At 39.5% G+C, this 12,500-nt stretch overlaps 1 protein-coding gene across 4 annotated transcripts in view; it reads left to right on the plus strand.

Moving 5' to 3' along the window:
* Nucleotides 1-12,500, plus strand: part of LOC137997340 (nmrA-like family domain-containing protein 1) — a 70,558-nt gene that overhangs the window by 929 nt on the left and 57,129 nt on the right. For 2 of the 4 annotated variants that reach the window (XM_068843278.1, XM_068843276.1), the window contains exon 2: nt 12,460-12,500. This exon is cut by the window's right edge and continues 181 nt beyond it. In XM_068843278.1, coding sequence (XP_068699379.1) covers nt 12,460-12,500 — 41 coding nt within the window. Of the gene's footprint in view, nt 1-5,180; nt 5,921-6,361; nt 7,638-12,459 lie in introns of those variants that run through there. The other 2 variants (XM_068843275.1, XM_068843277.1) reach the window with 2 other exon arrangements.

Below are 12,500 nucleotides of genomic sequence, written 5' to 3' on the forward strand. Positions count from 1 at the left end.
TATCTCTTCAACTTGAATATAAAAAAAAAATGAAATGAATGACTGAAATGGAAATTGTTGACCCTGGTCACTGAATACCGCTTTGCACTAATGACGTCATGAAATTATAGACGAAGTGACTCAGACAAACAAGGTTCAGTCTGTAAGAGTCACAAGGAAAATGAGGCAAAATATTCGCTTTAATTCTTTTTGGTTTTAATTAAGCGACGTCGACCGTGGTCTTGGCTCTGTTCTCGAGAGAGAACTAGAACAATACAGAATTGATCAGGTAGAACTGTGTGTAAAGTGTAGGGGGTTGAAATTGACGGGCAAACGTGACGACCTTTTTAAACGAGTGAGGTGCTGTAACAGGTCGCGTAAACAGTGGAAGTGACCACGCGCTTGATCCGAACATCGATAATGGCCGTTGGTCTGCGGCGAAAATACGAAAAAGGTTTCGATGTTGGAAGGAAATGGTACCATAGTGCAAGTTCTGTTCCCTATTCTTCTCCTTCGACTGATTGGCATGTTGGAAAAGTGTTAAGGGGCCTAGTACGCTACTCCTGCTGTCCGCAAATGGTTTTCTGTTTTGCTCTGACCAACATATCTTTCATGGATTTTTCTTTGCGATATACTACGTATTACGGGGGCTGTGTTAAATCGTTCCCTTAGATGTGGGTAATTTTTCTATCAGGTGCCATTTCCTCGTGAGCGGGGTGGTATTTTGTGACAAAAGTCAGAATTGTGTTACATGTGCGTTTTCATCTCCTTGTGTATGACCTGCTTTTGTTGGTCCATTTTGGACGCAAATGATCCCCCAAACAAGTAAGGAATGGCGTGGAGGGTGGAATGGTGAGCTGGATAGGGCATTGTGGTTGTTAGCAAAACGCGTAACGGCGTAACGAGAAACTCAGTGCGTAACGGGATGTTTTTTTTTGTTTGTTTTTTGCTGTAGAGGTCAGTCATGGAGAAGGACGATGGTAAGTTTTCGACTTTCATTTTCAGTCACCTTAGTTTCCTTTCTTGCTTCTCGATCTTTTCAGTTACAATTTGTTTAGTGTTGTTGCAGGTTTCAGTAATTCTGAGCAATTTTTCGACCGGCGCGCTACTTTTATAACAACTTGCATTTACGATTTTCAGTAGAGGTCATTTTCCTTGGGGAGAGAAGTCTTTCTGGTAAGTGAAAGTTTAATACTTAATTTGATACTTAATTTGATCTACATTTTGTATAAAATATGTAGCTCACCTTTAATGCCTATTAATAGTGGTCACTATAGAGGAGCCTTTAAATATAATAATGTAATTGAAAGATCAAATGCATGATGTCCGATCAAAATCCCCACCTTGGGGATATACATGACAGTCAAATTCCCGTGGGGGGGGGGGGGGACCCACGCGAATTTGACATCATGCATTTGATCTTTCAATTACAAATAGCAGAAAAGAAGTAAATCATTTGTTACTGATACTTTTGACAACAATTTTTTCCTCGGGGTGGTGAATTCCGGCCAGTATGCATTTAGGCGTTGCGTGACGTGAACTTTGTGTTTGATAAATTTTCCAATAAAAGGCATTAATTATAAGATACGCATGTCAAAAGTATTAATTAAACAGAAAATCTTACCCCAGAAGTGAATCTACTGTGCTTGACATCCGCATCTACACAAGGGAAGCATTGAATCTACATTTAAGCATAAAACCTTACTTAGATCCCTGAATTGAATGTGACAGCCAAATGCAAGTATGTACATTAAAAAATACTTTGTTATCGCCATCGCTACATTCAAAGCGATTTTATTTAAAGGCTCTTCTATAGTGACCACTATTAATAGGCGTTAAAGGTGAGCTACATATTTCATACAAAATGTAATGTACCATCAAATTAAGTAACTTTCACTTACCAGAAAGACTTCTCTCCCCAAGGAAAATGACCTCTGCAGAAAATCGTAAACGCAAGTTGTTATAAAAATAGCGCGCCGATCGAAAAATTATTCAGAATTACTGAAACCTGCAACAACACTAAACAAATTGTAACTGAAAAGATCGAGAAGCAAGAAAGGAAACTTAGGTAACTGAAAATGAAAGTCGAAAACTTGCCATCGTTCTTCTCCTCCATGACTGAACTCTAGTTTATCCTGGAAGCGTGGGAAAGTGCGGCCGCGGAAAATGAGGTAAATTTGGCCAAAGGGCGGGCAAAAACCCCGCCAATCACGAATAATAATGTTCACATTTTTTTTTCACTTAGAAAGACAAAGAAAAAAAAAAAGCAAACAGTCAAACAAAATCAGCAGCAACAACAACAACAGCAAAAAACAAACAAAAAGAAAATGAAAAAAATCCCGTTGCGCAGTTTCTCGTTACGCCGTTACGCGTTTTACTAACAACCCATTAATGTGAAGAGCGTTTATTTGTATTAAAATCACTTTAAATCATGGCTCACAACAGGTTTCTGCCTCATTTATACAGTTTTCCAGAATGACTGAATTTTGTTTCTAATACCACGCTGTTATAAATTTGCCACATTTAATTATCGGATACAATCATCAAAAACTAACTTGGACGCAATTCTAAACTGAGTGTGACCAGAGCCTCGTTCGATCTTCCTAGAAAAATCGGGTCTGCCAGCGGCCTCGATTCAGGGACATTCCGTAGTGAGCATGGATGTGCCAAAAATTCGAATGTCTTCTGGAGGCAGTCACGCGTGACCAGTAACACGAAACGGAAACAAACAGATGGGATATTCCAACAACTCTGGCAAACACACGCAGGGTTCGCGAAATGGGCCCCTGGTTACAATCAGTTAAGAATTGGTTCCAAGCTACTTTTTGATAATTGTATCCGATAATTAAATGTGGCGAATTTATAACAGCGTGGTAAGAAACAAAACTCAGTCATTCTGGAAAACTGTAATGAGGCAGAAACCTGTTGTGAGCCATGATTTAAAGTGATTTTAATAAAAAGGGTAATTTAAGAGCAATGACTACCTATAAACTTACCAAACTGCCCCTCGGGGAGCCTTTATCCCCTTTGTTAGTAAGATCTCCTAAACTGGGAGGCCAGGATTGGATTAGAGACATGAACCTAGACACTTGCGAGACTCGTGCTTTTCTTGAGGCAGGCATTATAGCAGAAATTAATCCGTGCAAAAACGAGATGATATAGCTCCCTTACGAAAGCTTGCAGAATCGCAGTAATTGCAGTTTTCTAACCCTAACCCTAACCGTCTCTTCTTTGCACATGTCAGTGAAGGGCACTTTTCAACTCTGAGCATTTTGGATGGATTTATTAAAAAGACAAAAGTAAAGCTTCATGAACTGAGCACTTTAATTGGCAGCTACTATCATTGCCCTCCGCTCAATTTCGCTGCAAAACAGCGAAAAGTTGAAAAGGTCAGCAGAGGGGCATTCTGTCTGCGCGTGCGCGACTTTGAGATCTTTTATGAGCGTATTCGCTGGGAACTAAAATAATGGCGGTCTCCGTGGCGAAAAGTTTCGAGTTCAAGTCGTTATCTGTGTCGTTTATCTTCCTTGCCTTACGTGTAGACGGTGTCAAAAGATCGAGAAACGGTTGGGGTGTTTATGGCAAAAAGTCACAGCAAAGTACTTTCGAATAATAAGGGGAAACCAAGTTGTTTTGGTGTGGAACTCTCACGGAGTCAGTAACCTTTATAAAGCTTAAGTTATTTGCGAAAGTTGCAGAATTCGAAGGGCTCTTCAAACACACATAAGAAGACTATACAGATTTTACCGCGTTAGTTTTGATTCCGTGTTTACCTCTCACTGTACTCTCTTCTGCTCTGTTGGACATTCTTGTTTGAAATGTGTTAAAATATCAAGATTTTCAGCTCCATTATGACAATAAATGTTCACACCCAAAGTTTACGGTAGCTTGTCTTTTTTGGTTTCAAGTTTGTTGGCATGAACGTGAACGAGCGTGAACGACTGGCCAAAAACAGCAGTTTTGGCCAAATTATGGTCTGAATAAACAGCCAGAAAATAGAGAGTTGGTAATTTTACCACTGGAAAATTTTTTAGAAATTGTGGAACGTTTGAAGCTTCTGACAGAGAGTAAGTCAGGTTAAGTCTTGGTTTCGTGTATTGCATGGAGCACCTCCCATTTGAAAATTACTTAGCTTACATGGTGTTAGATTCAGGGAACTAGAGCAATATAGCTGGTTAAGTTTTTGAGTTTAAGCACATCCCCAAATCTCCAGGGGACTTAATTTGAGGACCTGAAATAAATAACCACTGTCTAAGGGCATAGCAAGGTCTATGATTCCCATGTTGTACTTGAAAAGGCTGCCATCTTGAACCTTGTACAACTGTCTCAATCTGTAAGAATGATCCTTCTCTGTGTTCATTTCCAAAGAATCAGGCGCCGCTCTATGTTCGATCTTCAATGGCTCGCGCACGCGCAGACAGAATGCCCATTTTTCCTTCCGGACAAGGTCCAACCCGAAGGAAACAGCAACATCGGCCAACACAACATTTTGGCCTCCAGTGTAAGAAACGGACAACGCTAAATAAGGAAACTCTAGGAATCTTACACACGTCTTACACACGTCGTTTTTCTTGGAAAACCTGAAGAACTTCGAAGTATGGCCTTTGGAGAATCAACGCATCACCTCTGAACAACAATAAGAGAATCGCGCTTGAACTCGCGCGGAACCACACAAGGCTGCCCATTTTCAACACTTTGACATTGACATTTTGACATGCCAAAGGTTATTTGCAAAGTGGGCGGAATGAAGAATTTAAAGAAATGCTTACAGGCTCCCTCGCCTCCACCCAAGCCCCCACTCGCTTTTCCCACGCAGTTGTCGCGAGGCGACTAGGGCAATTTGGAAAAATTTTGAAAGTACAAGTGAATGCGATTGAGATACATGTTTATCACATCAACGGAAACATTACTATGGCGCGCCGTTTCGGACAAAAATACTTGTTGTAGAATTTCTAATACATATAGCAAATACATACAACTTATCTTGGGAAATATACAACTTATGGAGGAAAATATATCACTTATTGTGAAAAATATGATACTTACTACCAAAATATACAACTTCTTGGGAAAATAAACACCTATGTGTAAAAAGTACGACTTACATGAAAAATATACCGAAATTCGGAAATATACAACTTGTGTTGTAAAAATAATACTTCGCCCGCGGTGTTTTGGTCAGCTGACTGTCGCAAAAGCCTTGCACCCTAGGCAAGATGGCCGCAAGAAATATGTCGTCTGTCTTGTCGTGTGCGGAGCGTACGGCTTTTCTTGATGTGTTAAACGTAGGAAAAGATATATATCACGAATTTCAAAGGGAATTTTTTGTAGCTGATAGCGTAACAATTGAAAGACTGCGAGACCGTTGCCTAGAATTCGTTATCTCCCTTCTCGTTGTCTCAAGACCACTGGAATCTCAGGAAAATGTTATGGATGACATCCTTCTAGCAGTTATCGAATTCCAAACACTTATTGAACGCTTAGAAGAACGACTTAGCTTAATTGATAAAAGAGAAGTCCATTATTCATGTCCAACCATGTCATCAAAGAGAAGAGGGCGACCAACCCTGGTAATTCCAGAAGAACAACTGGATGGGTTAAGATCACTTGGGTTTTCATGGTCTGGTATAGCTAAAATGTTGGGTGTATCAGAAAAAACTATAAGGCGCAGAAGAGACAGTTACAGTATGGCTTCTTCTCGGGAACTTTTCTCTGAAATAAGTGATGATGAGGTTGATAATCTAGTTGAACATGTCCTACAAATATCACCAAATTCTGGTGAAAAGATGATCATGGGCTGGTTTAGAGGAAGAGGAATCCGTGTCCAAAGGTGGAGACTTAGACAGTCAATAATGCGGGTGGACCCAGTCGGCAGAGAACTCAGGCAAAGAACTGTAACTAAGAGACGAGTTTACTCTGTGCCAACTCCAAATTCTCTGTGGTAAGAAATTAACTACAGGCATAAAATACTAGTTAAGGTTATATTATGCCCACAAGATTGATTTTGGTGTTTGAGCTCATTAAAGTTAATACTGCCAACATTTGCATGCACACATTCACTGGCAATGTTATGCAAGAATATGAATGTCAGTTACAACTGTTAAAAAGGGTTGCATGTGTTTATTGCCTGCTGCAATGCAATGAAAGCCAATGCTTAAAGCATAAAATCAGGCCACTTTCACTCTTCATTTCTTAAATTAATCAGGTTTGGTAAAGCAAAGTCAATTATATTAATTCCTCAGGCTTTCAAAAAACTTCAAAAGTTGACTGAAATGGTCTAAATTATGCAATTTTGATCATACATTAAAGATAGCATTGTTCTGAATTGCAATTTTTTCCTTGATGTTAAAGTCACAATTGTAATCATGTGGTTGTTTTTTAGGCATCTTGATGGTCACCACAAATTAATAAGGTGGCGCATCGTCATCCATGGTACCATAGATGGATTTTCCCGCACTGTTGTGTTCCTCAAAGCATCCACAAATAATGAAGCATCAACAGTCCTGGACCTGTTTGTGGGAGCTACCAATATTTACCATTATCCTAGAAGGATACGCACTGATTATGGGACTGAAAATGTGGATGTAGCCAGACTTATGCTAACTCGATATGGTGTGGATTCCAAACCAGTGTTAACTGGACAATCAGTTCACAATCAGCGTATCGAGAGATTATGGCGTGATGTTCACAATTATGTAGTCTCTTACTATAAGAACATCTTTTACTTTTTAGAAGAAAGAGAGCTTTTGGATCCTAATGATGAAATAGATTTATATGCATTGCACTATATCTATATTCCTAGATTAAACAACACTATTGATCAATTTGTTATGCAGTGGAATAACCACCCACTGTCAAGGGAAGGAGGACACTCTCCTCTTCAAAAGTGGACGGAAGGATTTTATCAGTATGCACAATCTGATTACATGACTGTCAGGGAATTGTTGGATCCAAGAAGTGTTGATCACCATTATGGAATTGATGATAATGCACCCCTGCCTGAACTTCAGACAGCGAATCACATTGAAGTACCCAGGTCTACAATCCAACTAGCAGAGAGGGAATTTTCTACTCTACTAAATGATGTGCACCCACTGTCTGATGATGGCGAGCATGGCATCTCCTTGTATGAGATTAGCAAGATATCTTTAATGAGAATATTAAACATGTAAATACATAAATAATAAGCATCAATGGCTAGCTAATATATAACAAGGAACTGTGAATGTGTCAGTTGATAGGAATCTTTGATTACAATACATGCTGCATTTCACAAATCACTGAGAAACTACATTCTCTACTTTTTCAAATCCCATAATACTCTTCTTTTACCCCGCAAAAACTTGGATATGCATTGTTTACGATTTCTCTTGGGACACCTTCGTGTCCCAGGAGAAATTGCAAACATTGATTATGCAAAGGTTTTGGGGTAAAAGAGGTGTATTATGGGATTTGAGAGAGTACAGAATACTGTATATACTGAGTACAAAATGATACTCTCAATTTTGAAATTACAACTTAGTCTTAGCTTTTTCACTGTAATTGCAATGTTCCACTGTTTGTGATATGATAAAAAATGAAAACTTTAAAACAACAACATAAGTACTGTACTTAAGTAAAATACTGATGCAAGTAATAATAAAATTAATGTTCTTTAGCATTTGCCAAAGCCAACTCCATTTTCTAAGGCATGTGTTAGAAGACTGTTGAACTCTTTGGGGTCTTCAATTCCCCTTGGCAAAAACAAAGTTAAGGAGCAAGTTGAAGACCATGGATACCTCTTCACATTCTCTTCTGTTTCATAAAACTCAATAAGTATGGGACCATCAAAGCCCAGTGGCGGTACAGTGTCTGCCCCTGTGGTGAAAATCAACAAGTCTTCCAGGGTCACACCGTTAACTTCCTCTCCTTCTAGGTCTTGCAGGTACAGGTCCAAGCAATATATTGTCTTGTCTTCCTTGTCTCTATCATTGGAACCCTTGTCTGAGTACATAATAGAGTACAATTTCTTGAATCTTTGGGCACTGAGCTTTTGATTCTCCGCACCCAAAACAATCTTGAAAATGCCAGGGTTGTTCATCACACGATCTCCAAAACCACTAATAGAGTTAAGGCCTTTATGGAATTGTTGGATTTCTGCATGGACAGAAAAGAAGAATACCTGTATAACAAAAAACAAATAAATGTTTAGCTATTTGAAAAATAATTGTGTATAACAGCAACGTGTTATCACAGTCAAAACTTTGTTCAGTGGAACAACTGCTGAATGGCTTGCCATCTACTACACTGTTGCTATGTGGTATCCCAAGTCATGCAAAGGCCCTTGTACCACTAATTTTATAACAGTTGTAACACAATAAATTTAAAAGTATACAAAAATTTGGTTTTATCAACGGAGTTGATAATGTAAATTGGCCACCGTACAGAGATTCTGTACGGTGGCCAATTTACATTATCAACTCCATTGATAAAACCAAATTTTTGTATACTACTTCCCCACCGACGCAGCACCACAGTTTCTTTAGAAACTACCCTCTTCAAATTTAAAAGTACATTGTCGAACAAAATGAATATAAGCCTAAGGTAAAGTTTACCTTATGAACCCAACCTAGTTTAATAAATGTATAATAAATATACATCTAATGGCAATGACCTGTACAATTGGATAATGGCAGGGTGGGGGGCTTAATAAAGAGTGTCTGGTGCAACGCTGCTCCTTACTAAATTGATACACACTGGTACCTGTTTAAGGAGGCAATGCTGGATCTCACTTTTCTTGCTAAAATCAGCTGTGAACACTCTTGAATAGCCATGGTTTGCAATTAAATCACCACCTGACTCTTTTATGGCATTGAATTCTCCTTCACTGACACATTCCTGTAACCCTTTAAGGACCTCCTTGATTTCTTCATCACAGACAGCCTCGATTGCCTGACTTGTGTTAAATGGAAGATCTTTCATGACAGAAAATGCTTCTAGAGAAAGACATTTGGGCCAAGGACCACCCTGGAGAACACTCCATGCCACCAACTTTCCAGCTAACTCATATTTATTTCCATGGAGCAGCTCCAGGTCATGGGAAAACCATGTGCCATAGAAAATGCCAAGATTCTTAAGTGACATCATAAGAAGGCGAAAAAATTCTCTCCTTGGCCCACCAGAGTCTACTCCATCTTCACCTGAGAACATGATGTGGACTGGGCGAACAAATGAAAATTTGCCTCTTTCTAAGGCTCTAAGAGCACTTGACAGAACATTCTTTCTGCTTATTACAACGTTGACATGTGAGTCACTTTGCTTGTCCAAGTTATCATCCACAAACTCTCGGAGGACATCAGATGCTTTTGCCTCATTCATGGAACAGGAACCTGTCTCTCTTTGATCTTCCAGGCTTGCTTGAATGGCAGCATGTAAATCAACATCTTCATCACAATTCTCATCATCTACATTGATTTCATCTGGAAACATGTTAACATACGTGTTGTATCCCACCATAAGTTGTGATTCTCTTACAGGTTTGCTTTGCGTACTGCAGCTGGGTTGTGAGAGGTAGCCACTACAGGAAGGGCTTGTACTTGCTTTATTCTCACCATCACTCGCAGTCATTTGATGTATTTTCTTATTTGGCGGCTCGGTAACCTCTGACTCATGCATTGATTTCAAAGCAAAGGGAGAATCCATTAAACTCTCATCATCCTCACTTTCCAATGGATCATCATCTTCTTCATCACCTTGACAACTGCCATACCAACGTTTCAAGCTCTCATCATGCACTTCCGTAGTGACTCTGATATACAACGGACCTTGCTTGGACACGTGTTTCGCCACCTTTCCGGTGAAAGGACCAGAGTTCACTTCGACTATTTTATTGCCAACGGCTCTGACAAAATAAAACTTTGGCTCTGAGCAGCATCTTAATTTCCGTTCAAAGAGTTCATTGCACGTACATCTAATTTCTTCTTCTTGCATTTCATCAGAAAATTCCACCGCACTAGCAGCAAAGTTCTTGCTATAGAGCGTCTCTCTGAACTGTCCACGTGGGACTTCATCAACCTTCGGAGATGGCAGTAGATTTACATCCTTTAAAACTGCTTTAGATACACTACTGGATCCACAAGTGGCCGATGTCCCCTTCTTGTTTACACGCTTTTTCCCTTTCCTGGACCAGTTTGCACTTGGATTGAATGCACCATTAGTGGCCCGACTCGCAGATACTGACGCAGACGCCGCAGAGTGGCTTGAAGATTGCCCTCGGATACTTGGAAATAATTGCCTTAAAGCAGCTTCTCTAGCTTCTGTTTTGTTTTCGTTTATAGCTTGATTCATCTTTGGAGCATTACTAGCCTCACTGCTGGATTCATTAACCGAGATTACAGCCTCTACCAGTCTGTTCAATATGCGCTCCGCCATATTGAACAACTGGCGGGAATTATATGTGGACAGGCCTTCTGGCTTTTGCGACAGTCAGCTGACCAAAACACCGCGGGCGAAGTATTATTTTTACAACACAAGTTGTATATTTCCGAATTTCGGTATATTTTTCATGTAAGTCGTACTTTTTACACATAGGTGTTTATTTTCCCAAGAAGTTGTATATTTTGGTAGTAAGTATTATATTTTTCACAATAAGTGATATATTTTTCTCCCTAAGTTGTATATTTCCCAAGATAAGTTGAATGTATTTGCTATATGTATTAGATATTCTACAACAAGTATTTTTGTCCGAAACAGCGCGCCATACATTACTACCATTTCCGTCCATCCTTGAAGCGTGACGAATTTTGCGCGAAGTTTTGCTTTTCAAATGTTAATCGTTTGTCTTGTTATGTATCACTTTTGACCAATGAAACGTTAGCCGTTATGTTGTGAAATTGACAACATTTATGAGGGCATACCAGCATGTTTTGTTTACGTCCTATCAAATTTTACATGTTTTCGTGAGAGCGTTCGGTTTTTGCATGACCGCCCTAATAACGCCGGTCTCTGCTCGTTTTGAAATGGAGACCAAAAATTCAAAGTCAGCAAGTTTGGAATGAGGTAAATTACCGTCCAGGAGTCGCTTGAAATCAAGATTTTAACTGCTCCTTGAAAAACGGAAGAGCGTGTGAGCGCAGAATGCCCTAGACGCGGATTTATTTCCTCCTCGATCTTTCTAGTTTCACTTCGGTTTCATGTATTTTTTTTCTCGTAGTTGCTGAATCACGTATCTCTTCTTGTTACAGTATACCAAATTCCATGTTTCGTGTCTTTGGAAACTAACGGGAGATAGATGTTTATAACTCTTCCAGATTCCTAGGCAGATTCATAAATATCTCCGCTCTCACGGTAAACCTGAAAACTTGAAGAGCACGTGAACAAAACATGCTGGTATGCCGTCCAAAACCAATGGGGAGTTTTAGCAAAGACGACGGCTACGGCTACGGTAACGCCACAAGGCAAGAATATTATTGGTTGAAAAAGGAAAAATGCTCGTGCTGCACGTGTAACACGAATTTCCGTGCATTTCTCTTCCGTACTCCACAAAACAACAACGTGAAATCAGCAAATTTTAGGTTTTGACCACAACGTGGGCATATAACAATGAAACAGTCATTTTCTGTTTTGACTTTAAAACCGTTCGTACCCATCCAGTTCCAGGATAGTTCGCCTGTATTGTACAAGGTGAACAAGACGGATTAATCGCGAAATACTTGTGATAGCGCTCAGTTATATTTTGGACTAACGTTTTCGTTGCCGTAACCGTCGTCTTTGATAAAACTCCCTATTGTCAATTTCACAACATAGCCGCGAACGTTTCATTGGTCAAAAGTGACACACGACCGAACAAACCGTTAACATTTGAAAAGTAAAACTTCGCGCAAAATTCGTCCCGCTTCAAGGATAGACGCAAAGGGTAGTATTGAGGGAAGCTCGTAGAATGCCGCGACAAATGACAATCAGCACGCTCCCATTCGGTTAAAATTCAATTAAATAATTTTTTTCTGTCAACAGAAATAGCTCTCAAAATGTATTTTATATGTGGACAAAAAAGTAGTTTAATTTCGAAGAAGATTCTCTTGCAACTTCACTTGCTCTGGATAAGCAACTGTTAACCAATCAAGATCAAGTAATCATGCCCTCTCAATTACCAAAAGTAACCTCGTGATTAAGGAAAATTTGCCCTCCGTCTGGGCCAATCAGCATTCAGTAATTTTGCCCCGTATGTGATAAGATTAGTAAACGTCGACGTAGTTAACGTTACCATTTTCTTTTTGTTCTTCTTTTTATTTTGACGTTTTGGTGGATATTTGATGGCGTTATTTCTGTTACTTGAATCATGTTGATAATCATAAGCATGTAAGGCCATTTGGTAGACTTGTTTGTCCACATGTCATTATTGTGAGACCCTTTAGTTGAGACAGCATGTCGTCTTTTGCAATGACACAACTTTTGTTCTTCTTTGATAAAATACTTTTGAGAAGAAACTTCTTTCATTTCCAGCCCATTTTGACAGCAAGGGTAAAGTAGAAGAATACCTTCAC

The sequence above is a fragment of the Montipora foliosa genome, chromosome 3, assembly GCF_036669935.1.
Source record: "Montipora foliosa isolate CH-2021 chromosome 3, ASM3666993v2, whole genome shotgun sequence".
Classification (NCBI taxonomy): domain Eukaryota; kingdom Metazoa; phylum Cnidaria; class Anthozoa; order Scleractinia; family Acroporidae; genus Montipora; species Montipora foliosa.